At 42.2% G+C, this 27,913-nt stretch overlaps 1 protein-coding gene across 2 annotated transcripts in view; it reads left to right on the top strand.

Moving 5' to 3' along the window:
- The window catches only part of DOCK11 (dedicator of cytokinesis 11), a 1,108,606-nt gene that overhangs the window by 155,666 nt on the left and 925,027 nt on the right, over positions 1-27,913 (top strand). For both annotated transcript variants that reach the window (XM_069212535.1, XM_069212533.1), the window contains exon 5: positions 25,223-25,292. In XM_069212535.1, coding sequence (XP_069068636.1) covers positions 25,223-25,292 — 70 coding nt within the window. The remainder of the gene's footprint in view (positions 1-25,222; positions 25,293-27,913) is intronic.

Genomic DNA, 27,913 nt, shown 5'->3' with positions numbered 1-27,913 from the left:
TCTACCAAGCTACCAAGGGGGTAAGCAGGAGTTAGTGGAGGGTGATTCTCTTTTACCCTGACTAGAGTGAGGGTCCTTGCTTGAACAGGGGGTAACCTGACTGTCAACCAAAGACCCCCATTTCTAACAAGTGCTTAATTCATGTGTGTTGAATCTTTGCAGAACCATACGAGCTTTGCTAACCTGCACCAATGTTGTAAACTAAAGTTTATACTTGGTTAAACCTCTAGCACAAATACTAGATACTTCCAGGAAAGCAAGGGGAGCTATTTTGTTGCAAAAAAATAATGACTTTCTTTTGCATATTATTCCCAGTGTCTATGTCCTAGTAAATGTAGCTATACAATCATGGAAAAAGAGTTACTAGTATTGGAGCAACCTTCCAGTAATGAAGGCATTATCTCCAGTATCCTAACACAAGGAGTTAGTGGTCACTAATCATCAAATCGTCTTCGTTTTCGAAATGGCCTGGTGTCTGAGTGCACAACAAGCCATTGGTATTTCTTGTTTGTTTCACAGGGATTTGAAAGCCACACATTCAAACAAGAAAACCAGCACTTTAATCTGTCTAATTTTGATTGGTACGGAATATAAGATCGTAATGTTATTTTGGTAGCACCTGTATTAAAAATAGAATATCAACAACCACATGAGGAAGTCCTGATGAGTTAACAGTACATGTAGGTTTGCCATAATTAACCATATAAAAGTGAGCAGTAGAACTGTTTAAGCTGTCATGATTCCAAGATTTTAGGACACCCTGACAGGCAAAAGACATGTAATGTATTACAGTGATGGTACATATGGCCACAAACGTATCATGTCGTTGAAGAATATGTACGCTGAAGCACTGTATGTGTACAGCCTATGGAGCTTAACAACTGTCTGGCAGGATAATTACAATCCTTGACCACACCCCTGTAACCACTCCATTTGTAGTGGTAAGGCCTACATTTGTGGAGTTTGACAATTCATTGGTGATAGTTGATACCTTTTTTTCAAAATGACCCACTAAGTTTCATGAAACGGAAAATGGAATTTGATCATTATGTGACTACGTATTCAAATACCATGGGTATTCTCAGGTTTCTCAGGTCAGATTGTGGATCACAATTTGAAATACACTCTAGGCGTAGATCTTGTTTCTCATGAGCCTGCTAGAAACAGATGGTGCAGATGAGTAATAGAACCATACCACTGAACAGTATGTATGTTCTATGTCGCAAAACTGAGATGCTTGACTTGATTAGTATGGGTGATTATGCCTTCAATGGTAGTGTCCATCCACAGGACTATCTCCTTTATTCCATTTATGGCTTTCAATTAAATTGCTAGTCTGGCCTCCGTGCCAAAGGCGCAGTATTTGTGTGGTAAATACAAACTATATATGCACAAGCATACACACTTTTCATCCACAGAAACGTATGAGAAGTAAGTACTAATTAAGCTGATTGCATCAATATAATGGCCATTGTCATTCCACAGGGGAGATTTGGTCATTTATACATTACCTTCATACTCCTTGTGCTGAAAATAAATGGTTGTCATTATTTGTTGGTCACTACCACCTCGTCAAGAACATTAATACACCTTGGGGTGGGGGGGGTATTCAGATATTGTGAAACATTTGTGGACTCATGCATTGTTTATATCTCCCCCATTAAACAAGTGGAACCCAACTATCATCTACTAGCAGTTTATACCTCTTTAGGAGTGGAAGAAGACATAAAACATGAGATTAAGCATATGTTGACTCTCTGAGGATCTGATTGAGTAGGAAGGCTGTGGTCCTGAGGAGAACACCTAGGATCTCTGTCACAGCTGTTCCAGTACAACGATTGGAATCTCATTTTTGTATACAGTATGTAGATAATGCTGGTGATGCACTTCTGATTGGGGGGCCTAAGAGAGAGGGGTACGGTCAGAACCTGCCTTTCCACTGTTCGATTCCTACAGTGTCCCATGTGTGTTAACACTTACTGCAGTGCCACTTGCCTGCATGTCGGACTGCTTTCACGTTTTGGAGGGGCTCTACTCTTTACAGTCAGAGGTGCAGTAGAGGTAGTCACTGATTCCCGGGGCAAGGCGGTGTGTGGGTAACACGACGAGACTGCCCCACTGATGCACATCTGCATAGAACAGTGGGAGAAATCTGTTTACTGCAGGCTTCTTAATAGTTGGTCAACTAAAGCCAGGTGAGAAGCCTGAGCTGCCTACAGACATTGCTACACAGCCAGGAAAGCATTCACAACTGATGTTGTGGTGTGCACGGTGAATGTGCTTCTTTCTCTCCATTTTATGTAGCAAGAATTTTCGGAGTGAAGCTGGCATCTCTCTATCTATTTACTATAAGTCTTTGGAAAGAGCTTTCTTTGAGACTGTGTGTGGGTGGGTTTTATCTCTGGGAATTATTTCAATGGTGTGGAGTTTTCTAAAGGAGAAGCCTTCTCTGAAAGGAGAGTTTTGAGACTATGTTCTGTGACATGGGGGTGTTCTAAAACTGTGTTTTGGAGAATGTAACTTCATTTCTGACACAGAGGCGAAGGAGTGTAGAAGGGACAGGGTCTCATTTTTTACATTTGAATATTGTCCTCATATCACGTTGAATTTTGTCATTGTCTGTTTGTGCTATCTGTGTTTACATCTTTTACATTGCACCCTTACTTTTCCACTTCTCTTTGGGTCTGGATAATTACAACTTGGTGATTTTGTTATTTTTCCATTGATATGAAGAATACCTGTTATAAGTGTCTTTTTTTATCATGGATGCAGTCATTTTGGAAAACAATTCATGATAGCTCAATTGCCTCTCTTCAGGCCCTACTTCAAGTGAATACTTGTACTTCGAAGTCCTTCATATTCTATAACCCTTGTTTTGTCAGGCCTTTTAGTTTTAAAGGTGCATTGTAGTGTACACGTCAGCCCTGTATCCATTAGGCATCTGTCGATCTTTGAGGTTTGTGACAGTCAGAGATGCTGTGTCATTATAATGCGTCTACGTCTCTGCAGTTAATGTCCCTCCCAGCTTCTTTTATAGCTCGACCACGTAAGCATTTGGAATCATTTCCTGACACCAGATGTGGACAGAAAGTGAAAGAGGAAGATGGGACCTCAGGCTAGCACAGGGACTCCATTGTGGAAAAAAATCACCTCGAAAATTAGAACTACAGAAAAGGACGTACATAATTTACATATTAAAATAGACATATTTATGCTCCATACAAAAACATCATCCAAATCTGTGCTGCATGCTGAGCAAACACAGCAGAATATGCCAGCTATCACTTGTTTTCCAGAGGGAACAATCTAGTACCACGTCTTAAAACTTTGAATCGATTTTCCAATAATGTTACAGAAGGTTGGCATGCGAGTGCTTAAAAGTGACAAAGCAAGCTTTTACTTTAATAAATGACAACAAAATTAACAATTGGTTACTTATATGATGTCCTTTGTCCCCTTATACGACAGAACAAATAGCATGTTTAAGGTTTTATTCAGCATGGAAAGGTTGTTTGAACTAGAGTGTCGATGAATTGTTGATTTCCCTAATACTAAATCAAAAGCTAGTGAGCCAGGCAACATCCTTTAGTGACTAGAGTTATCACCTTGTTTGAATCTTGATCTTCTTTCATCACCAGCTTCTTTAAGTATGTCATCTACAACCCCTCAATTTGATTGCTTCACGTAGAGTTTTTATACTAGCTGGCTCACATAAATCATGCTACGTAAGTTGGGTCTTGCTTTGCTATCTGTGACTAGCTTTCACAGATCTTGTTTTATCATTCATGTTTTGTCATAAGCCTCATTCTCCAATCGGAGAACTATGGCCAGTCTCCATAAACTGAGCATCAGTAGATGCTCAAGCTCAATACTGCCTTTGGCTGGGTATAGGAATAAACACACCTTATATTACAACAGGTTTTGGACCAGTCACCTGTACATTATTCATAGGCAGTACTAGGACATGCCTTTGTTGCTTACATTTGTACCTCATCTACACCAGAGAAGATGAAAATTCAAGTAAGTTGACAGTACTTGCACAATCCCACCATAGTATTTATGAATACAGCAGAGGTTGCCTCTTTGGCTCTCTTGTTTCGAAAATGAGCTCCTTACCCCTCCGACACATAATCACACCTGCCACTCTGTGAGCAGACCAGGTGGCTCCTCAGATTAAAGGGATATTTAGGACAAGAAGTGCTGCTGTGGTCTTGGTGACTCTGAATTTGTTAGGACAGTGGATAGCTCACATCATTAAATGGATCCCTTACGGTATTCTTACAATAGTCTGCAAAATCTCACACTGCAAAGTCAGACAGGAGCAGAAGACATTAAGGCCTGATTTAGATCTTGGCGAAGGGATTACTCCATCACAAAAGTGACGGATATCCTGTATGCTGAAATCTAAATCCCATAGCAAATAATGGGATTTTGATTTTGGTGGACGGGGTATCTGTCACTGTTGTGACAGAGTATTCCTTCCGCCGAGATATAAATCAGGGCCTAAGATTCTGAATACTCTAATGATCATCACATTTTTAGATGTGGCTTACAAGAGCAGCAATACATATTGTTAATCAAATACTTAGGGCCTCATTTACAAGAAAATGACACATCGTCATTGAGGCGTCAGATTTCTTGCGCTTGTGGCACATTCCCTAATGACGTGATGGATGTGCTTTATTACACTACAGAGCTCCATGGCGTATGTTTTCACTGATGCGTCAGAAATTCTGACGCATCTGCTGGCGCTAAAATAACGCATTGCTGGAGTTGCATTGTTAAACTGATACAACTCCAGCAGTGCGAGGAGAGCCCTAATGGAAAGAGCCCTACATCCGTTTTGTGCCTCATCTGAGCTGACAGTTAATGTCTAATGCAGTGAAGTTGTAAAGTGACGCAGTATAAAGTTGTAAATTTCACTCCATCAGCTCTACATGGCTTTTTCCGTGGGAACGCCTACCCTGCATACATTATACCTGGTGCAGGTATAATGTGACGCAGGGCTTTACAATCTGACACTTTGGGCCCAATGCATCAGCTTATAAACTTGGAGCAGTGTAGTGTATTTCTAGTGCTGCTGCTGTGTAAAAAAAATGATGCAGCGGTGGCGCAAGGGGCTTGTAAATGAGGCCCTGAGTGTGGGCTCTGGGTTAGCCCTTCAGCTATTAGATTGTTTGGGAGAAAGTCCTTCATCCTTTGCTTTGAAACTTTATCAATCACATCTTGGATCTGCTCAGTGGAGTATATATCTCTCATCTCATCTCATGCTATTGTCTCTTTTTTGTTTCATTCCTACTCCTAGTGAGTTCTCCGTTTGTAATACATGAGAGACTACTTTCCATCTTAAAGGTACTATCATCACACTCTTTGTCCCATGCAGTCCTTTATGTCACACAGGCATTCAGAATAGAAAATAACTTTATTCAACTGCAGCAGGCACTTTTAATGAATTTGTCAGACCACCATATTTCTTTCTGATATCAAAATGAACCCACTTAACCCTTGCTGTTCCCCACTATCTGAGATAAATGCTGCTTACCATTTGTTTATCCTCAATATGAAAGATAAATCCTGCCTGCTGCTGCTCTAGGCAGACTGTAAACATTATGGGGGTAATTCTGACCGTGGCGGCCGGTGACCAACAGGCTGGCGGTGCTCCCGAGGGCATTCTGACCGCGGCGGTTCAGCCGCGGCCAGAAAGGGTAAACCAGCGGTCTCCCGCCGGTTTACCACTGCCCTTGTGAATCCTCCATGGCTGCGGAGCGCGCTCCGCAGCCATGGGGATTCTGACACCCCCTACCGCCATCCTGTTCCTGGCGGGTCTCCCGCCAGGAACAGGATGGCGGTAGGGGGTGCCGCGGGGCCCCTGGGGGCCCCTGCAGTGCCCATGCCCATCGCATGGGCACTGCAGGGGCCCCCGTAAGAGGGCCCCGCAAAGTATTTCAGTGTCTGCTAAGCAGACACTGAAATACGCGACGGGTGCAACTGCACCCGTCGCACCCCTGCAACTACGCCAGCTCAATTCTGAGCCGGCGTCCTCGTTGCAGGGGCATTTCCTCTGAGCCGGCGGGCGCTCTTTTGGAGAGCGCCCGCCGGCCCAGAGGAAATGTCTGAATGGCCGCTGCGGTCTTTTGACCGCGGTGCGGTCATTCAGCGGCGGTACCTTGGCGGACGGCCTCCGCCGTCCGCCAAGGTCAAAATGACCCCCTATGTCCCACCATACCGCCTTTCACATATAATTTGGATCCCTCTAAAACAAAGAAGACTCAAACAACATGCATTTTTCTAATTACATCTGGCAACACTTAACAATTACTACTAAAGAAGTCTTGTTTGCAGCTAAGAATCTGGATATGTGTTTCAGCTCAAGAGTATTAGGGTGAGTGCTCAATAAATAGCTTTAACTTGAAAATGCTTTAATTCATGCAGGTGTCCTGCTCTGGTCTAAACCTGCCCAGAAATCAGAAATTCAGTAATCATTCTGCTTGTCTTCAAAAAAGTGTATGTATGCAAACACCTAGTAATAGCCTGTGGTGCTACAGGCGTGGACTGCTCAATCTTGGGCCGCCTAGTAGCAGCCTGTTTTGCTGCAGGCGTGAGCTGCTCACTTTTGAAACACCTAGTACAGCCTATGCTGCTGCAGGCTTGGACTGCTCACTCTTGGACCACCTAGTAGCAACCTGTGGTGCTGCAGGCTGCTCACTCTTGAACACCTTGTAACAGCCTGTGGTGCAGCAGGCTTGGGCTGTTCACTCTTGAACACCTAGTAACAACCTGTGGTGCTGCAGGCATGGGCTGCTCACTCGTGGACCACCTAGAAGCAGCCTGTTTTGCTGTAGGCGTGGGCTGCTGACTGTTGGAACACCTAGTAGCAGTCTGTGGTGCTGCAGGCATGTGCTGCTCACTCGTACACCACCTAGTAGCAACCTGTGGTGCTGCAGGCTGGGACTTCTCACTTTCGGAATACTTGGTGACAGGCTGTGGTGCTGCAGGCATGGGATGCTCACTCTAGGAACACCTAGTAGCAGCCATGGTGCTGCAGGCTTGGGCTGTTCACTCTTGGAACACCTATTGACTGTACTGTGGTGCTGCAGACTTGGGATGCTCGCTTTTGGAGCACCTGGTGACACCCTGTAGCTCTGCAGGCTTAAGCTGCTCGCTCTTGGAACACCTCATAGCAGCCTGTTTTGCTGCAGGTGTGGAATCCTCACTCTTGGAACACCTGGTAGCAGAGTATGGTGCTGCAGGATTCGGCTTTCTCACTCGTGGGACACCTAGTAGCAGCCTATGGTGCTGCAGGCTTGGCCCACTCACTCTTGGAACACCTGGTGACAGGCTGTGGTTCATCAGGTGTGGTCTGCTCATTCTTAGGATACCTAGTAGCAGCCTGTGGTGCTGCAGGCTTGGTCTACTCACTCTTGGACTAACACCTAGTAGCAGCCTATGGTGCTGCAGGCTTGGACTGTTTGCTCTTGTATCACCTACTAGCAAACTATGGTGCAACAGGCTTAGGTTGTTCCCTCTAGAAACACCTGGTAACAGCCTGCGGTGCTGCAGGCTGCTCACTTGTGGACCACCTAGTAGCAACCTGTGGTGCTGCAGGCATGGGCTGCTCACTCATGGACCAGCTAGTAGCAACCTGTGGTGCTGCAGGTTGGGGTAGCTAACACTTGGAACACCTTGCTGCAATCTATGGTGCTGCAGACCTGGGCTCCTCAGTCGTGGACCACCTGGTAGCAACCTGTGGTGCTGCAGGCTGAGGCTGCTCACTTTTAGGACACCTCATAACAGCCTTGAGTACTGCATTGTTATGGTGCTCACTCTCTTGATGCTGGTTGATTTAAAAGAACGCTTATGATGTTAAGAAATTCAAGGAATGTGAGTGATGTCAGCTACTACGTTCTTTCTAGTTTCGATATAGAAGTTATAGAAGTAATGTGTCTAGATTTAAGGCTTTGTCTTAGCTTCTTTAACAAGTGTTGACAATAGCAGTTTGGGTGCCGAGTGCTCGAACGACCTGTTGCAGAGTAATGCTAATTACTTAAAAAATATAAATATGATCAAAACATTATGTGAATTTTGATTGGAAATAATTGAAAGCAATCGGGAAAAAATAAGAACAAATTGAGACAACTGGCCAGCTGGAATTCGTTTTTGGCAGACAATGATTTCATAACCACTAAAAATACATTGTTTTTTTTAATGATATTGTAAAAATATTACCTGGGATGGACGGTTAGTTGTTATGCGATTTTAATTATAGACCACATTGACAATTGCTGCTGTTTCGACTTGGTGCATAACAGAATCACTTACAGCTTGCACAAACCATCTACACTACCAGCATAAAAAAATTCTACTACGTAATTTATCCAATATTTTGTTATGTCCCTCCTTATAGATGTATGTAAGATGCATCTTAAACCTGAGATTAAATAAGCAGAAATATGATCTGTACCAAAGGCATTTTAATATCTGTTTGAAGGATCAAAGAGAGTTGTCTTAGCAGTCGCTCTCTTTTTATTGCATGTAAATGACTTGTTATATTATTCTGGAATGTTTAAAAGACTTCTTAACCATGCGATCTTATGACTTTCTACTATTATGTATATAAGGGCCAGATGTAGCAAAACAAGGTTTTGCGACTCAGAAATTGCGACTCGGAGCGACTCGCAATTTCCGAGTCGCAAAACCATATGCAGTATGGTGTCTCAGACACCTTCTGCGAGTCACTATGGGGTCGCAAAGACCCACCTCATTAATATTAATGAGGTGGTTCTCATTTTGCGACCCCATAGCGAGTCCCCGCACTCACAGGGATGGTGGCCTGCTGAAGTCAGCAGACCTCCATGTCTGTGACTGCTTTTTAAATAAATAATTTTTTTTTTTTTATTTTGCAGCCCGTTTTCCTTAAAGGAAAACGAGTTGCAAAATAAAACAAAAAAACAAAATAACAAAATAACAAAATAACGAAAGCTTTGGACCACTGCCTACTCTGAAAAACCCTTTTTGGCAACATTCACAAAGGGGAAGGGGTCCCATGGGACCCCTTCCCTTTTGCAAATGGTTTACCACCGGTGTGACACTGGAGGTAACTGCGAATTGCTTTGCAAGCAATTTAGCATAGCGATGCGAATCGCAAATAGGAAGGGAACACCCCTTCCTATTTGCGAGTCGCATTCACAATTTGGGTGTCGGTACCGACTTGCAAATTGTGAATGAGCATGGCAAATGGCATTTTGCATGGCGCAAACTGCGATTTTCGCAGTTTGCACCATGTAAAATGGTTGCTACATCTGGCCCTAAGTGTGTTAATACTAGTTGTAATGTATGATTTATGGATCAGAAGTATACTAAACAAATTTGCAGTAGGAAATAGACTTGGCTGTTATGTGCTTCTACTTGCAAACAACATCTGTGCATGTGTTTGAGTGCATTAAAACATAAAAGCCACACATGACCTTAGCCACAGTAACATTAAATATGGCCACAAAATGAGCATTCTGATTGGCTGACCAGCTCCAAACGTCCGCTGTGAGTGCTAATTCTATTTATGTTTATTTATGTTTTTAAATTGTGCAGTGCTATTATGACCTTATTTTATTGTGGAAAGCATGCTGTCTGTCAACATAGTGATAATGTGAAAAGAATGTTAGTGCTGTCAAAAGACTGCATCGTACAAGACCACACAAGCGGTCTGATGGCAGGAAGAGTTTGACGGTCGGCCTCCGCCACCCGCCAAACTCTTAATGACCCCCAATATGTTAATCCAAGTACCACTGCGCATGGCCAAAGGCCGTGCATGGAGGCGGTTGGCCGCAGGGTCTGGCCTGTGTCCAGGCCCTGTGGCAACCCCCTATAACCACCCATTCTTTCACTGCGCACACCCAGTCCCTGCAGCCAACACCCCTAACCAGCCAACCCTGAGAGAGAGAGAGAGAAAGTGAGATTGAGTTTTTTTTTAGACTTTTATTAATTATATACTTAGAAATAGATATTTCAGGACAAATTGAAAAGAAAACAACTTTTGTCAGTTAAAAAGAGTGAGATCACCTTTCAGTATGTAACTTAAATATTTATATTTGAAAAGAAACTAAAGCAAGAAATTATCAATGACTATCCTAGATTGAGCATGTCTGAGACCTTTAGACACACAAAAAAAGGGAGCACACTGCCTCACACTCCAGCATAAAATAGCCCCAATACATCATGTTAAATGCAGTCATTTGATTTAAAGATAGAGACATTTTTCAAAAAGTCTTTCACCTTAAGTAGGTGCAGCAAGTGCCGTATCTCTGGACACGCGTTCCTGGCTTTCGGCCGTCATCAGCAGAGAGAAAATATATCTGAAGGGGTTGCTTGAAATGCCGCCGAACGTCTTCACAGGTTTTTGTACCATTCAGTAGGTGAACAGGTGCCTCACCAGAGCTGGTCAGCTCGTAGGCTCACCGAAGCCGTCAATTAGACACAAAAAAAAAGGGAAAAGGAAAAGTTTACAGAAACCTGAGAGGACTTTTGGCAGCATTTCCAGCAACCCCACAGACAAAGCTGCTCTCTGCTGATGAAGGGCTTTCCCAGAAACACGTGTCCAGAGATTTACAGCACTTGCTGCACCTACTAAGGTGAAAAACTTTAGTTTACTGTAAGGATAAAAAATGAACTTGTACTGCATTTACCATGATGCACTGGGATTGACTGCATGCTGGAGTGTGAAGCAGGGTGCTCCCTTTCTGTTTTTCATGTCTGAGACCTTAACCACTAGGCCAGAGGTTATTCCTTACTGTTCAGTGTCCAGACTTAGTTATGACATTCAACCCACAGATTTTGAGGGGAACAAGAATTCAATGTTCCATCACTAGGAAATGCTAGCAGTCAAAACACTAGAAAATAAACAGACACCCTGTCATGAGGTACTAGAACTTGAACTTTCAACCTACTGACAGTCCAAGAGTTGTACCATTAGGCCATAAGTGACCCTGTTCTGCTGCCCATCAAAACATAACTATAACATTTTCACCAAACATCTTGCTAGTTTGATGCTTTGAAGTCATTGCATGGATTGACCATTTCAATAATAATCTCTCTCTCTCCCTCCTTCATACCAATTTGTGATGGAAGAGAGAGAGAGAGAGAGAGTGACAGGACCGTGGGGGGAACCTCAAGGCCCCCATTGTCCTAGCCGTTTCCCCACATCCTGAGGGAGCCGGTATTGCTCTCACAAGTAGGGACCTGCTTTAAATAGCAGCTCCCTGCTTGTGGGAGCAATGTTTTCATCTGTTTCCCTGCATTTTCCAACTTTTTTCCAACTTTTTCCGGACAAGCCTGTGGCAAATATGTGGGAAGCACCATCCACAAATTGAAGATTAGATTCATGCAACACCTTAGAGTCAGAAAACATCAAGGCAGATCCTATCCATTAGCAAAACATTTTTGGGATGTTCACGAAGGGGTGTTAGACCTGTCATCTTTGGTGTGGTCTCCCCTGTATTTTCTGCCTCTGGTTCCTATGTTTTGACTGTGTTCTGGACTTTGTTTTTGCAGGTTTTGGTACTCTGGGCACTTTACCACTGCTGATCAGTGGTAAAGTGCAAGTGCTCGCTGTGTAGATTGTATGTTCAATTGGTTTTTCCATGATTGGCATATTTGATTTACTAGTAAGTCCCTAGTAAAGTGCAGTAGAGGTGCCCAGGGCCTGTAAATCAAATGCTACTAGTGGGCCTGCAGCAATAGTTGTGCCACCCACATGAGTAGCCCTGTAAACATGGCTCAGACCTGCCGCAGTGTCTGTGTTTGCAGTTTTAAACTGCCAATTCAACCTGGCAAGTGTACCCACTCACCAGGCCCAAACCTTCCCTTTTTATACACGTAAGGCACCTTTAAGGTAGGCCCAAGATAGCCCCATGGGCAGGGTGCAGTGTATGTTAAAGGTAGGACATGGGCTAGTGTGTTTTTACATGTCCTAACAGTGAAATACAAATTCGGTTTTCACTGTTGCTAGGCTTATTTCTCTCAAGGGTTAACATGGGGGCTGCCTTTAAGTATCTTTTAAGTTTAGTTTTCCTTTGGCAGCAGATAGAGATATGGAGGTCTCTGAACTCACAATTTAAAAATACACCTTTAGGTAAAGTTGGTTTTTAGATTGTCAGTTTGAAAATGAGAAAGTGTGCATTTTCTTGCTTAAACCATTCTGTGACTCTTCGTGCTTGTTTATTCCCTGTCTGGGTCAGACTGACAGTTGGGCTGCTTGTAAATCCCCTCTAGACAGTGACACAAAGGGAGCTGGGGTGTAGCCTGCATATCCTGATGAGCCATCTGGGCTAGAGTGGAGGGAGGAGTGGTCACTTACACCTGAAAAGGTTGTGCCTGCCCTCGCACAATGCACTCTCTAACCCCCTGCTGTGTGTCTGGGGCCAGGCCTGGGGAGAGCAGGATCTTGTGAACAACCAAGACTTTCCTTTGACGTTTGCCTACTTCAAAGGCAGAAAGAGGTATAAGTAGTGGACCCCTCTGGTTTCAAGAGGAACCTCTGCCAAGGAGAAGAGCTGAAGAGCTAGAGGAGGAGTACTGCCCCTTTGCCTGCCCCTTTGTATATTCCTGCTTGTGAAGTGTCTCCAAGGGCTTGCCTCCTGTTTTGAAGTCTGAGGACCATCAAAGATTTCCTCTGCCAACACCTGGACTCTCTGCTGAGACTCCTACCCTGCCAAGTGGTGCCCTATCCAGTCCCTGGACCCTTGAAAGGTGAAGCTGGTAGAACAAGGACTGAAATACACGGACAGTAAGCCGTGCAGGGAAAATTGGGACACACCACCTGCAACGCGGCTGTAAAAACGATGCGTCACCCGCCTTGCAGCTCAAATCGATGCACCACCTGCATAGTGGCTGGGAAATCGATGCATCACCTGCATCACGGCTGTAGAAATGGCGCAACACCTGCTTGCGGCTGCTGAAAATGATGCAAACCCCATTCAGCATAGTTTTACAGCACCTTGATGCTGGATTTCGCATGCATCGTTGCTGGGTGTCAAAATCAATGTGAACCTGCGCAGATCCGAGGTGCCCCATCCGGAAATTGACGCATCGCTCTCTTACGGGAGAGAAAAACCACGCATTGCCCACCCGACCGGAGAAGAAAAGTCGCACGGCCTCACTTGCAAGTAAAGAATCAATACATCGCTGACTGTTCGATGCACGCTCGCCCATGAGGCTTTATTTTTTACGCAAACCAGGTACTTTGTGTAACATCGATGTTTCCATTGTTTTCTATGGAGTAAGATTCTATTATTTTGAAAAATCATATCTTGACTTGTGTATGTTGTATTTTTGTTGTTTTGGTCTTGTTTGCTTTAAATAAATATTGGCTATTTTTCTAAACTGGTGTAGTGTCCATTTGGTAGTGTTTTCACTGTATTACTGTGTGTTTTTGTACACATAATTTACACAACACAACATACATGCACTCACACATCCATACATGCACGCACATACAACACGCAGCACACGCCCGCATACTTTACACATTGCCTTTGGGATAAGCCTGACTTCTTGTGCCAAGCAACCAAGGGGGTGAGCAAGGGTTATCCAAATGTGCATCTCCTTTGCCCTGACTAGAGTGAGGGTCTCTGCTTGGACAGAGTGCAAACTGACTGCCAAACAGAGATCCCATTTCTATCAAGGAGATTGTAAGAGTCTGACTTTTTGTTGCATTAAAAACATAACGGCAGATCCTAGGATGGGAGACAGAACATTAAAACTCATAAGAATGGAATCCAAAATGATTTTACTGTTGGGCTCAGAAAAGCCATGGGGTATAATTTAGATACAGAACTACATGTGCATTGATAGGGGATGAAATGATATCCAATTGATACTGGATTTGGTTTTTAGAGTTGGACACTGTATATTTTAAGGTGACATTCTCCCTGTTCCTCTATTTATAACTTGAAGGAATCGCTCAACCTAGATGTGTAGTGACAACAGCACACATGTAGGATGCCTATATGGTTCCACTATGGTGGACTGTGCACACTAGATATGAAGAATCAGCTGTGATCATTGATGCTTGAGGAATTTCCTGGATTTTGGGATTTATGTGTTTTATTGTTTGTATTTACACTTGATTTGGTGTTATTTATGAGTCCATTGTTTCTAAATACCATCATTCGCTACTCCCTGGTGATACTACATTTTGCTAGTTCTGTGATGTAGGATGATGTCATATAGAGAGAAAGCGGATTTGAATAGTATTGTGCATCCAATATTATATGTGTTAAGTGGCACATTATGGCCCTCATTACAAAATTGGCGGTAAATACCGCCTACCGTCGCAGCAATGGCCGCCAAAAGACCGTTGCTGCGGCTACCAGCCCACAGTTGTAATATGACCACAGCTGGATTCCCGCCAGAGGAATGGCGGAAATCTGGCTGCGGCCATGCCGGCAGACAGCAGTAAGGTGGTGCAACGCCAGTAGACCGCCGCAGACCGTATCATGACACATGATACGGCCTGGCGGTGTTCTGCTGGCGGAAGCTGCTGCTGGCAGCAGCACCCTGTTCCGTCTCCTGCCGGAGGACCCCATGGATCCAGGTAAGTGGGTGCCTCCACAGAGGAGGAGGGTGGGGGATGTTGTGTGTGTGGGTATGTGTGTGTATGTCTGTGCGTGCGTGTATGCAAGTATGTGCTGCGTGTTGTATGTGCATGCATGTATGGATGTGTGAGTGCATGTATGTTGTTTTGTGTGAATAATTGTGTGCTTGTATGTATGTCAGTGTGTGTGGACGTGTGTGTGAATGGATGTATGCATGCATGGTTGAATGTGGCTATGAGTGTGTGAATGCGTGTGTGCGTGTGTGCATGAATGTGCATGAGTGAAGGGGGGTTCTGGAGAGGGAGGAGTGTGGGGGGTAAACCACAGGAGGGGGAGGGGGGTGGGGAAGACCCTTATAAGGGACAATGAAGGGATTCACTGTCACTGATAGTGCCTACTGCCATGGTTTTCGTGGCGGTACGGAAGCCACAAAAGCCATGGCGGTATGCGTTGTCATAATCCCGCAGGCGGCCTAGTGACGGCCGCTGGGCTGGAGAGTGAAGTCTCCAGCCCGGAAGTCATTACCACTGTGGCGGACGATGCGGTACATTGGCTTGAGCCAAACCGCCAATGTCATAATACGGAGAAAAGTACCGCCAGCTTGTTGACAATACTTTTTCCATTTTACCACTGTGCGCCGGGGTCATAATGACCCCCTATACGTTGATCAAGAATTTGTGCATCCATATATATATTTGGGAGTTATGATAATGTGCATTATATTGCAGTTTGCATAGTTTATGTAACTTTAGCATTTACCAATATGTAGGCATGATATAAAGACATTATTTAAATTGTATGGCACCTTATTTATATGTTGTTCCTTAAATTTAAATCTTTAATTCTGCAGTTGTGCTAGAGAGGGTACTTTAGGAACACTGTGATTTGCACATAATTTCAACCCGCTAAGCACATGTCACTTCAATCATTTTTATATGGAGATCTAATATGGAACTACCACTACCACATCATTGTCCAATATTCTAACGATTATAGTGGGATTCTTGCAATAATGTGCAACTTTCAATTTATGCCAAGATGGGCAAATTAAGGCTTGCAGAGTATATGTCATATCTTAATTAAGGTGCTGATACGACATGGAGACACTATATAGTTGTAAAGGAACCTATCTCTTGCAGCATTCCCCGACCCTTCCTTTCTCCCCCCACCTTTTTAACAGTATGTACCAGTGTATGTAGGTGGGGAATGTGGATGGTGTGCATAATACAAAAGTTTGTCCAGCATGTGTCACTTTAATTTTGTGCAAGTATATATCCATTGAGAATATGGATATCCTGCTTATATTGCAGTTTGCACAGCACATGTCACTTTCAAATGGGAGATATCGTTTAGGTACATGGTATGCCAATCGATAAACATGTTCCACTGGACATTGTACATTGGACATATAGGTGGTGTTGAACATAGAAGGAGGATATGGGTATGCAATTTGACCTGACATGATATCTTAAGAGGAATTCTGTTTAATTGTATGTGCCAGTGTATGTAGTTGGGGAATGTAGATGATGTGCATAAGAACCACGGTTTGCACAGCATGTGTCACTTTAATTTTGTGCATGTATATATAAATTGAGATATGGATATCTTGCATATAATTGCTGTTTGCACAGCACGTGTCACTTTTATTTTGGAGATATCAATTTGGTACATTGTATGCCAATTGATGTAATATGCTCCACTGAACATTGTACATTGGACATATGGGGGGTGTTGAACATAGAGGGATGATATGGATATACAGTCTGACTTAATATGGTATGATAGGAGCAGTACGCCTTCATCTTTTAATCAGGGATACGTGTTGGCAAATTAGGAACATTAATGTTTGCACAATACAATTTTATATATGCACGTCACTATCATCAATTTGAATGCACTCCATGAAACCCAGACATTGGTATTTTATGTGAACATGGATGCTATCTTGTGAACAAGATCTTAAGTATGCCTTTTATTGCTTTAACAAATGTCTTTGCTTGAGGATGGATTGAATTATGTTAATAATATAAGCAGATTGGCAATAATAAAATGGTTTTAAAGGCATGGTGAGTATTTGAGCATTTCAATTGAAACATTTTCACATTATAAGATGGCGGGCCTGATTACAACCTTGGCGGAGGGGATTACTCTGTCCCAGACAGGTATCCCACCCCTATATTACAAGTTCCATAATATCCTATAGGACTTGTAATACAGCAGACGGGATATCCGTCACATTTGGGATGGAGTAGTCCCCTCGCCAAGGTCATAATCTGGCCCAATGTCTTTTATGTTGAGGTGGTAGAAAAAGACGATAGACAAGTGATCTAAATTGGGCAGTTGTCTTATGTGGGGAAGTGTCCATTGGAAGGCGTCAGCCAAAACGCTTTGACATACTGTTGTTGGGTGAAGCACTTTATTGAATAAAAATGAAATAACTGATCATCTGTCTGGCTTCTGTTCTTAAGCTGAAGAAGCGGTGATGTCAATCTGTTCTGGGGTGCAGCTTTGTGGTGAGCTGAATTTCACCTATATGAAGGATATATATATATATATCTGACTTTTAGGTTCACAGAACCCAGGGGCCCTGCAAAACCAACACTCCATATGCGTAGAATAGCTAGCACATTTCAAAGAAACTCTTTTTTTCTCTTTGTATTGTGAACAGTTGCCGAGTTCATAATTGCTAAAAAATACTTATGTGCTTGATAAGCATTCTGAAGGTCAGAGCAGTAATGTTTTGCACACTATCTGCAATCATATGATTAAACAACTTATTGCATTTTTTATTAAATCGAGCCTTTTAAGTGGATCAGCTACTGTGTCTTAGAGGTAGTCGAAAAGATAACTCAAATTACATCGCAATTTGAAAAAAATAGAGAGGAGGAGAGAGGACAGAGGTAGTTAAAGCGTGAGGCAAAAGACGCAGACGATATGAGTTAGACTTTATAAATTGAATACAGATGCACTACCATCCCAGAATGTACTGCACAGAGGAGTGAAACCACACTAGGTGATATCACAGAGAAATAACATTGGTGGACACCAGGGATATGGTCCAAAAAAGTGCATGCTCTGGGTCAGCATGGACTGCAATTGAAAGTTTTATTTCTATAAAGGAGTAAATACTGGCACATATATATATATATATATATATATATATATATATATATATATATATATATATATATATATATCAAAACAACATTCGGATGAGCACTCCTCCAAGGATAGTAATTCAATTGTTTGTTAATTGCTCATCCGAATGTTGTTTTGGTATTTGTGAATTTGAGGGTTCGGCTTACCCTCGGATTGAGCACCGGTCGTGGAGCGCGGCGCCATTATTTGAGCCGCTTTGCTTGTTTATATATATATATATATTTTTTTTTACACTGAAAATAGCAAAGTTTACAGGAATGTTATAGTTAAGTTCTGAATTTATTTGCACAAAACATCATTCATGACAGTCAGTGACATCACTGATGACATCATCCACATAAGGACTCTCACACCCCATTCACATGCCCATACAAGTCTCTCATACACCCCCTCAGATCCCCATACAACTACTCACGTACCCATGCATATACCCATACAACCACACACAAAACACTCACTCATTGTAAAATGCACTCACACCCCCATTTGCTGACTCATATAGCCAGTCACACAACCACTCACTTTGCCAGGCAATTACTCACACACCAACCTATACACGCATAAAGCCATTTAGACAGCTACACAGCCACCTACACAGCTGATACAGTCTTCACTTGTTCTGGTATACAGCCACTGACTAAACCAAGTCCACCCCCATACACCCACTCATACACCCACTTACTCAGCAATACAGCCACACAGGCACACAGGCATACAGACATACAGCCACCCAGACAATGATTAATTCACCAATACAACTACTTGTACACACACTCACCCACGTACAGCAAATAACACAACCAGTCACTCACCCACACAGGTACTCACACACCCACTCATATAGATACTAACACACATACTCACACTCCTATACAGTTACTGATACAAGTGCACACACACTCATACATTCACTGACACACTCACTGATGCATACAGTCACTGACACACCACTAACTCGTCCATACGGATATTGACACAGCCTCTAACTCACTCAAAGAGCCACTCACAGAGCCACTCACTCAGCCAAAGAAGCACCCAGTCACTCATACCACTACAACTGCTGAGAAAACCACTCACATACACATAGAACTACTCACACACCCACTTGTTTACCCATAGAGCTATACCGAAAGCCACTCACTCAGCAAAACAGCTATTGATACAGCCAGTCACCCATCTGTGAAGCAACTAACACAACCACTCACATACAAATGCAGACACACACATATCCACTCAGATGACATACATTACATACTATCACTGATCAGTAGCTCTGGAAGACTATTAATCTATTAATGTAACTTATGCAGTACCTTGGTATGTATTTTTAACTCACATAATCGTTTTTTACACACTTACCCAGACTGGATGATGTCATCAGTGATGCCATTAGAGATGTCATCAGTGATATCATCAGTGATGTCACTGACCATGTCATGAATGATGCAATATGTGAGGTCATAATCAGTGCATTGTGGGGGCATTATTGTTAGGACTGGTAACTATCACTGCTGAATTTCTATGGTTTTGTGTGAGTAAATTCAGTACCTAACTATAACGTCCATGTACCTTTGGTTTTTCAGTGAATTTCTAAGGTTATTTGTAATTCTATTTCCTAACTGAACCTCCCTGTAATCTTTTGCCTTTTAGTGAATCTCTAAGGTTTTTTTCTGTTCTATTTCCTAGCTATAACATCTCTCTAACCTTTGTTTTTTTAGTGAATTTTTATGTTTTTTTTAATGCATTGAGGGGGGTTGTGGTCATGCATCCAACCTATGTGTGTGCATCTAACCACACACAATGCACAGCCTTTGAGGGAAAAGCAGAAAGAAGGCACACAAAAATAGGGTGCGTGCCTGCTGCTTGCCTCTCACTCATTCTTACTGCTTTCTCCTTGCTCTCCCCGATTTTTTGTAGCTGCTCCTTTACTTTCCCTCCTTCTCACTGCTTTCTCTTTGCTCTCAAAACAGTTTTGTGCTGACTGCTGCTTGCCTCTACCTCATTCTCACTGCTTTCTCCTTGCTCTCAGCCCTGTTTTTTGCCTGTCTGCTGCTTGCCTTTCCCTCCTTCTCACTGCTTTCTCTTTGCTCTCAGCCCTGTTTTGTGCATGCCTGCTGCTTGCCTTTCTCTCCTTCTCACTGTTTTCTCCTTGCCCTCAGTCCCATTTTGTGCATGTCTTCTCCTTGACTTTCCCTCCTTCTCACTGCTTTCGCCTTGCTCTTAGCCCCATTTTGTGCATGCCTGCTCCTGTACTTTCCCTTCTTCTCACTGCTTTCTCCTTGCTCTCAGCCCCGTTTTATGCATGACAGCTGCCTGCCTTTTCCTCTTTGTCACTGCTTTCTCCTCGCTCTCAGCCCAGTTTCAGGCGTGCTTGCTGTATGCCTTTCCTTCCTCACTGCCTTCCCCTTGCTCTCAGCCCCGTTTTGTACATGCCTGCCTTTTAATATCTAGGAAACTACTGAATGGATTTATACCAAATAACAAAAAGTGTGCCTTCTGGACCAAATTTAGTGTAATTCTGTCCAGCGGTTCAGGCTGTAGTTGTGTTCAAAATCCGTATGGGAATTAAAATGGGAAACATAATTTTTTTGACCCCCTCACCCTCCATTTGTCTCAGCCCCCACTTGACGGAACACCCCAAAACCTTCCATTTACAACAAGAACTTTGGGCACACATTTTTGGAAAATGTCATAAAGATTTATCAAACAATGCCAAAGATATAGCCAAGTCAAAAAAAGTTTTTTAAATGGAAACTAGGTCCTAACTACAACTATCTACTGGCAGTCGCCAGTAGTAGCTATACTTAGGTCCCAGTTTCCATAGGAAAATCGTTTTTTGTACTTAACTATATCTTTGGCACCGTTTTCACATTTTCACAAAATGTTCCCCAAAAAAGTGCCCTTTAGGGTCCTGTTTTGCATGGAAAGTTTCAAGGTGATCGGTCAAGCGTGGTTTGAGAAGAGGATGAGGTCAAAAAAGTGTGTTTCCCATAGAGTCTTTAGATACAGCCCGAACCACTGGACAGAATTACACCAAATTTGGCAGAAAGACAGCTTCTGGTACAGAGATCATACTTTATGATATTTAGTGTAAATCTGTTCTGTATTTTTAGAGATATTAAAGGAAAAAGAAATGTGTATATGTAGAGGTGCAGATCCTCCTGGGATCTTCCAGGGATCCTTCTCGAATCCAGGGAAAAGCAAGGCCCTGTTTTGCTGCCCGTAATCTGACAGAAAAGTTGTGGACACCATTTTGTTTCTCACATTGGCTGGGGGTGGGAAAAAAAAGTAGTGTAAAAATAAATAAATGAGAGGTCCAGATAAAGGTATCATGACCTCATAAGACAGGTGGAGGGGTCCCTTAGGCAGCTCAATTGGGCAACAAATTGGCCAATTTTGTTTGTCCAATCCATTGATCCCCAGGTCCTCCTGGGATCCTCCTAGGGTCCTTCGAGAATCCATGGGGAAAAGCAAGGCTCTGATTGGCTGGCCACAACCTGACAAAATGTTGCAGCTGCCGTTATCTTACTTGCATCAAGTGGGGGGGGAAACATGGGTTATAGGGGGGTGGTCACAGACCATGGCCACAGGCCATAACTTGCCACTCACGACTGAAGGCCGTGCGCGGCAGTGGTGGGATTAACATAAAGTAATTAAAATTACTTAACGTTAAAAAGAAAACATCAAAATTCACTGAAAAAACTAAGGTTACAGGGACGTTATAGTTAGGAAATATAATTTTTAAAAAGCATAGAAATTCACAAAAAAAGGTTACAGGGGGGTTATAGCTAGGTTCTGACTTTATTCCCACAAAACCATAGAAATTTGCAGTTATATTTAGAGTTAATTCAAGTAACTATAACTGTAACCCAATATATTACATCATTCATAACCCCTTTGCTACAGGCCTTTTCTCCTCAAGTGCTGGGCCTTTTTTTTGGCTATTTAGAGTAGTCCGCGCTTAGGCCCTCATAACTTTTTGTCCATATAAGCTACCATTGCCAAATTTGCTTCCTTTTTGTCCAACATCCAAGGGATTCTAGAGGTACCTGGAGTTTGTGGGTTCCCCTATAGGAGACCAAGTAATTCGCCAAAATACACCTAAAATTTCATTTTTGTTTTCAAGAAATGGGAAAAAGGGCTGCAGATCGAAGCATATGGTTTTTTCCCTAAAAATGGTATCAACAAAGGGTTTGTGGTGCTAGAATCACCATCTTCCTAGCTTTCAGGAACAGGCAGACTTGAATCAGAAAAACACATTTTGCAACACAATTTTGGCATTTTACTGTGTCATATCCCATTTTTACCATATTTTATGCTTTCAGCCTCCTTCCAGTTATTGACAGAGTTGGGTGTGAAACCATTTCTGGATCCCAGACAGCTAAACATTTCTGAAAACTAAACAAAATTCTGAATTCAGCAAGGGGTCATTTGTGTAACTCCTTCAATGTTTTCCTATAGAAAGTAACAGCTAAAATAAAAAGATATTGAAATTGAGGTGAGAAAAAGAGCCATTTCTGTCTACCTTTTCTTCTGTAACTTTTTCCAGCAATGGCAGATTTTTTAAAGTAATATTCCATTATGTCTGCTGGACTCTTCTGGTTGCTGAGATATATAAGGATTGTAGGTTCATCAAGAACCCTAGGTACCCAGAGCCAATAAATGAGCTGCACCTTCATTCCATACCAGCTATACAGCAATTCATTTGGTGAATTATAAAAAGTGAAAAATAGGTATCAAGAAAACCTTTGTATTTCCAGAATGGGCAGAAGATAAGGTGTTCAAAAGCAGTGGTTATTTGCACATCTCTGAATTCCGGGGGCCCCATACCAGCATGTAAATTACAGAGCATTTCTCTATGAGACGTCTTTTTTACACACTGTCTTACATTTCGAAGGAAAAAATGTAGAGAAAGACATAGGGCAATAACACTTGTTCTTCTAATCTGTGTTCCCCCAAGTCTTCCGATAAAAATGGTACCTCACTTGCATGGGTAGGCCTAATGCCCGCAACAGGAAAGACAACATGGATACATTTTTACATTGAAATCTGACGTGGTTTTTGGAAAGTGCTTAGCTGTAGCTTTTGGCCTCTAGCTCAGCCGGCACCTAGGGAAACCTACCAAACCTGTGCTTTTTTTTAAAAACTAGACACCTAGGGGAATCCAGAATGTGGTGACTTGTGGGGCTCCGCCAGGTTCTGTTACCCAGAATCCTTTGCAAACCTCAGCATTTGGCAAAAAAAATACTTTTCCCTCACATTTTGGTGCTGCAAAGTTCTGGAATCTGAGAGGAGCCACAAACTTCCTTCCACCCAGCATTCCCCCAAGTCTCTCAATAAAAATGGTACCTCACTTGTGTGGGTAGGCCTAGTGCCCGCAACAGGAAATGCCCCAAAACATAACATGGACACATCACATTTTCCCCAAAGAAAACTGACCTGTTTTTTGCAAAGTCGCTAGCTGTAGAATGTGGCCGCTAGCTCAGCTGGCATATATGGAAACGTAGCAAACCTATACATTTTTTAAACTAGACACATAGGGGAATTCAGAATGGGGTGACTTGTGGGGCTCTCACTAGGTTCTGTACCCAGAATCGTTTGCAAACCTTCTAATTTGGCCAAAAAAAAACCTTTTTCCTCACATTTCGGTGATAGAAAACTCAGGAATCTGAGAGGAGCCACACATTTCCTTCCACCCAACATTCCCCCAAGTCTCCCGATAAAAATGGTACCTCACTTGTGTGGGTAGGCCTAGTGCCCGCAGCAGGAAATGTCCCAAAACACTACAGGGACATATCCAAATGATCAATTACAAAACTGCCTGTTTTTGCAGGGGGGCACCTGCGTTTTTGGTCCTGGGCTCAGCAGCCATCTAGGGAAACTTACCAAACCCAAACATTTCTGAACGCTAGACACCCGAGGGAGTCCAGGGAGGTGTGACTTGCAAGGATTCCCCAGTGTTTTCTTACCCAGAATCCCCACCAAACTTAAAATTTAGCTAAAAAATCACATTTTCCCCACATTTCTGTGTGAAATCACTGCACCAGCACAAAATTCCTAACACCCAAAGTTCCCCTCAGTCTCCCGATAAAAATGGTACCTCACTTGTGTAGCTGAACCAAGTGCCTGTGACAGGAAAGTGCCAAAAAGATGTAGAAATTGAGAGGGAACCAAAGCGGGTCCAAAAGGGCAGTTTGAAAAAAAAAAACTTTATAAGGCTAACAAGTGGGGCAGAATTGTTATCGGTATAGATGCGCCAATGCTGGGAGGTAGGAATTTTGTGGATTCCTGCAGTTTAGGGTTGGACTGCTCCCATGAGGAACAGGGTTAAGACTGATTTGCATATGGCTGGGTCCAAACTGGGGTGGCGTGGTGAGCAAAAAAACAATGGATTAAATCTAGATCTTTGTGACTGGGAATGAATGTTTGCATTGTTCAGCATTCCGTCCATCATCTTTTCTTTTTGCATCACTCCTGGGTGAGGCCTCACCACATTTGTTTCAGATACTAGGGCTTTTTATGGAACATCGCAAAATAGACTTCTCCTTTCCAGCCTGAGCTCCACCATCTTTCCTAGTCATCCCTAAAGCTCAAAATCAACCTATATAAAATCAAGAAGCTAGCATTAATTTATTACAAGCATTGTATTTAAGAATGAAAATATTCTAGCTTGAAAGTAATCTTAGGACTCATTTATTTTTCCCAAATCTACCATACCATGAAAACATCACCATCAGTTTTGTATCATTTCTTGACTCTGTAAGAGTTAGATAGAGAAGTCACAAAATTATATATTTTCTTTCTTGTAGTGACTAATGGCCTGATTTGTACTTTGATGGAGAGAGAACTCCATTGCAAACTTGGGAGCGAGGTGCAGAGACTACTCCACCTACACAGACCTCTAAAAGCCCGACAGGGAAACAACTGTCTGAGGTGTGATCATGTGTTCACCTGCCCTGTTTACAGTGGGTTAACAGTTTTTTACTATCCATCATCACCATGTAAAACCTGGCAGTAAGAGGCAGGGAAACTCTAAAAGGACCCTCATGCCTTAGGAGAAAATTCTCATGGTGAGAGAATCATTGCGTTTTTATTTTGAAAATAACAAAATATCGTTTTGGAATTCTGTTGTTAAAAATAAAAACAAGTTGAAATTTTGACATATGGTTCATGTTGACGAAGCCATCCATCAAACCTCCAGTGCATTTACAGAAACCATCATGGCAGTGGTTCCTGCAAATGCAAGAGATGTCCACTGGACCAGAAGACATCTCTAAATTTGGCAGACAAAGTACCCTCACCTTAAGGGACAAAAGTACTCCGGGATGGTGTCAGTCCGCCAAATTACAAATCAGGCCCTATGCTATAATGTGTAAAATATTATACCAGTTAGGGTTTTAAACATAATATATCAGCTTTTTACACACTTCTCATCATTAAACAGTGGAGTAATATAATGCTTGTTGTGTTTTCAGTAAATCGCTTAGACCCGACAAGATTCCAAGTCATTTGTTTGAAATTGATGAAGACTTTGACAAGGATGAGGTAAGAATGATTTCTATAATATTCACAGTGTTATGGTGAAACTAAATGTATCAAGAGGTATAGAAAGAGAACAAGAAGTTTGGTGATAGCACAAGGCCTCTGTAATATGGCCTCCTACTGATAAATATGCACATCTGCTCCACAATGATTTCATCCTGAACTTGGTATTTTAGCCACTTGTACACAGATAGTCCATTAAGTTTTAAAAAAAATTAGACATGGCCCCCCTCCCCCCCAACTATCTCAATCATAATCTCAACCTTAAAGCTTTGATCAATTTTTTTGGAAAATGTTGATGTAATATGGACAGCATTAGAGTGGTAAGCAGGGTAACAGATCTGCCATCTGCTTTTTAGACTCTTCTAAACATGTATCACCCGGCCCTGCTTCTCATCAGTAGTTACTTATTTCTTACTACTTTAATAGCCTCCTGTGCCCAGTTTGACACAAACCGGGAGCTACGCGAGGTAAATTGGGAGGGTGAAAGATTTGATCAATCACCTACATTCCTTTGTGCCATTTGGCGCTATTTAAGAAGATTGCACCAGGCCAAGAATACTCTTCATGTCCAAAGATTTGTGGTCCTTGATATGAAACATTTAATTTATTTTAATAACGTCAAGACATCAGACTAGGGCGAAACTATGTTTGCAACACATGTGCAGTGCCTCATGTAGCCACCCCAAATCTAAATGAGAGTGAGATGTGGTACAGGGTATTAATCACATTAAAGTTCAAGAAAAAAATCAGTTGTGTCTCTGTGTGGTTTGCTCTATCTTATGAGTTTTTTGGTCTCATAGTGGCTTCAATGAAAGACGCTGTTGGGTGATAGTGTAGAATTAACAGAAAAAAAAAGTATGTGTGCTGTATTTTGTGTATTTGGGCATTGCTCTTTTCATGGTGGTTTCTCTTTCAGTTTCACACATAATTATATCATTTTGTAAGCAATAGTGGAGGTGCGTTGCATCTATTTCAAGATGCTGAATAGTGCTTCAGATGAGTCTGCTGCCTGTTGAGATTTAGAGAAATGTTACTACTTTTCCCCCTATAATTGCTATTTTTGTGACGCGCAGAACTTCTTTGTTCAAATCTTTGCTGCTCGTGTCATTAACAAATTTTCCATGGAAAAAGAAAACACATCAGAACGTGCATTCTCCTGTTTATCAAAAACGCCTTCCGAGGGCAGCTTTGAGCACGGCCACTGTCTTCACCTCTCTTCACTCCAGCCTAAAAATGAAAGCTCAATGTTTGTGACACACAATGGATGAAGGGTAACTTCGTCTAGAAAATGTGGGAGTTTCGTTATCTGCCTTCTTGAGTTTTTGGCAGTTTGTGCTATTTCTTTAAAAATTCAGCAGTTTATTTTTTAGTAGAATATTGAACCAGCCTCGTTGTTCAGTTTAATCTATCCAGCAGAAGCGTAAGAGCTTCGAGCAACAAGTACTGCGGTCATATGCAAATTAGCCATCATTTATTTTGTTAGTAATATTGCCTACAATATTCTTAAATACTGTATATACCATTCACAATGTACTAAGACAAGATTTGTTAATAGCTCTTTTAAGAAGATTGTACTTGCTGATGTTCCTTAAATCTCAATTGGGGGTCGCTCTACAACATTTCGACTTCGCTGTCACAGCTGTGGCCACATTGTGAAGCAACATTAAGTTGAATACAACTTTGTATTGTTTCCAAAGTCAATTACGTTGTGAAACACAGTAGCTGACGTTTGCCTACTCTTAGGGCAATGCTTTCTTTCCTAGTGATGTACAGTCCAGCTCTGTTAATTTAAAGTGTGATGTTGCTTCAGAGTCTGGCATTCTGGTGGGACTAGCCAGGCAGATATCCAGTTGGTTCTTTCATTTGTTAAGAACCACATTCTAGTTGTAGTTGCTCCCTTTCCTGTCTAGCTCACGTCGTCGTTTGTATGAAAAAATCACCTCTGTTAAAAGTAGTCTGTCACACTGAAATATACTAATGAATGAGACAGCAGCACTGAGTTTTACAACCTCATTTCATCAACGTGCATTGTAGTAAAGAGTATTTCTACTGAGCTTCTATGCCTGACTAGACATTGAAGCTATTTGCTGCGAGTATCATGCTCTATGGCACTCAAGATTAGAGTTAGATAGTAGAATAGAAGTATGTGCTTCTTTTTACCCTGTAGATTCGTTGTGGTAATTTTGGTAAATGTGTGCTCTGGAGGTTTCATGCATTTAGTAGTGTCTTGAGTATGGACAGAATTATGGAAGTGGATTAGGAAAGGGAAGTTGTGAGCCATTATTGGGAGTAGTGGACATGTGTGCATATTAGTTGGGTGAATGAGAAAAAAGGAGGGAGAAGGTTGGTAAAGGATGTTGGTAAAGGATGCCAGAAAGGTTTTAGACGAATCAGAGAGGAGGGACAGGACAAAGATTGAAGGGGATTGATTTTTTTAACAAATAAATGAAATGAACATATATGTGCATAGAGACATACCCACACACCTAGATATGTGCTGATATGCATGCTTACATATAAATGTACATATGAAGATAGATAGATAGATAGATAGATAGATAGATAGATAGATAGATAGATAGATAGATAGATAGATAGATAGATAGTAATCTTCACCCATA

The sequence above is a fragment of the Pleurodeles waltl genome, chromosome 2_1, assembly GCF_031143425.1.
Source record: "Pleurodeles waltl isolate 20211129_DDA chromosome 2_1, aPleWal1.hap1.20221129, whole genome shotgun sequence".
Taxonomy (NCBI): Eukaryota; Metazoa; Chordata; class Amphibia; order Caudata; family Salamandridae; genus Pleurodeles; species Pleurodeles waltl.
The sequence above is the reverse complement of the archived record's forward strand: the minus strand, read 5'-3'. Positions and strand labels throughout refer to the sequence as shown.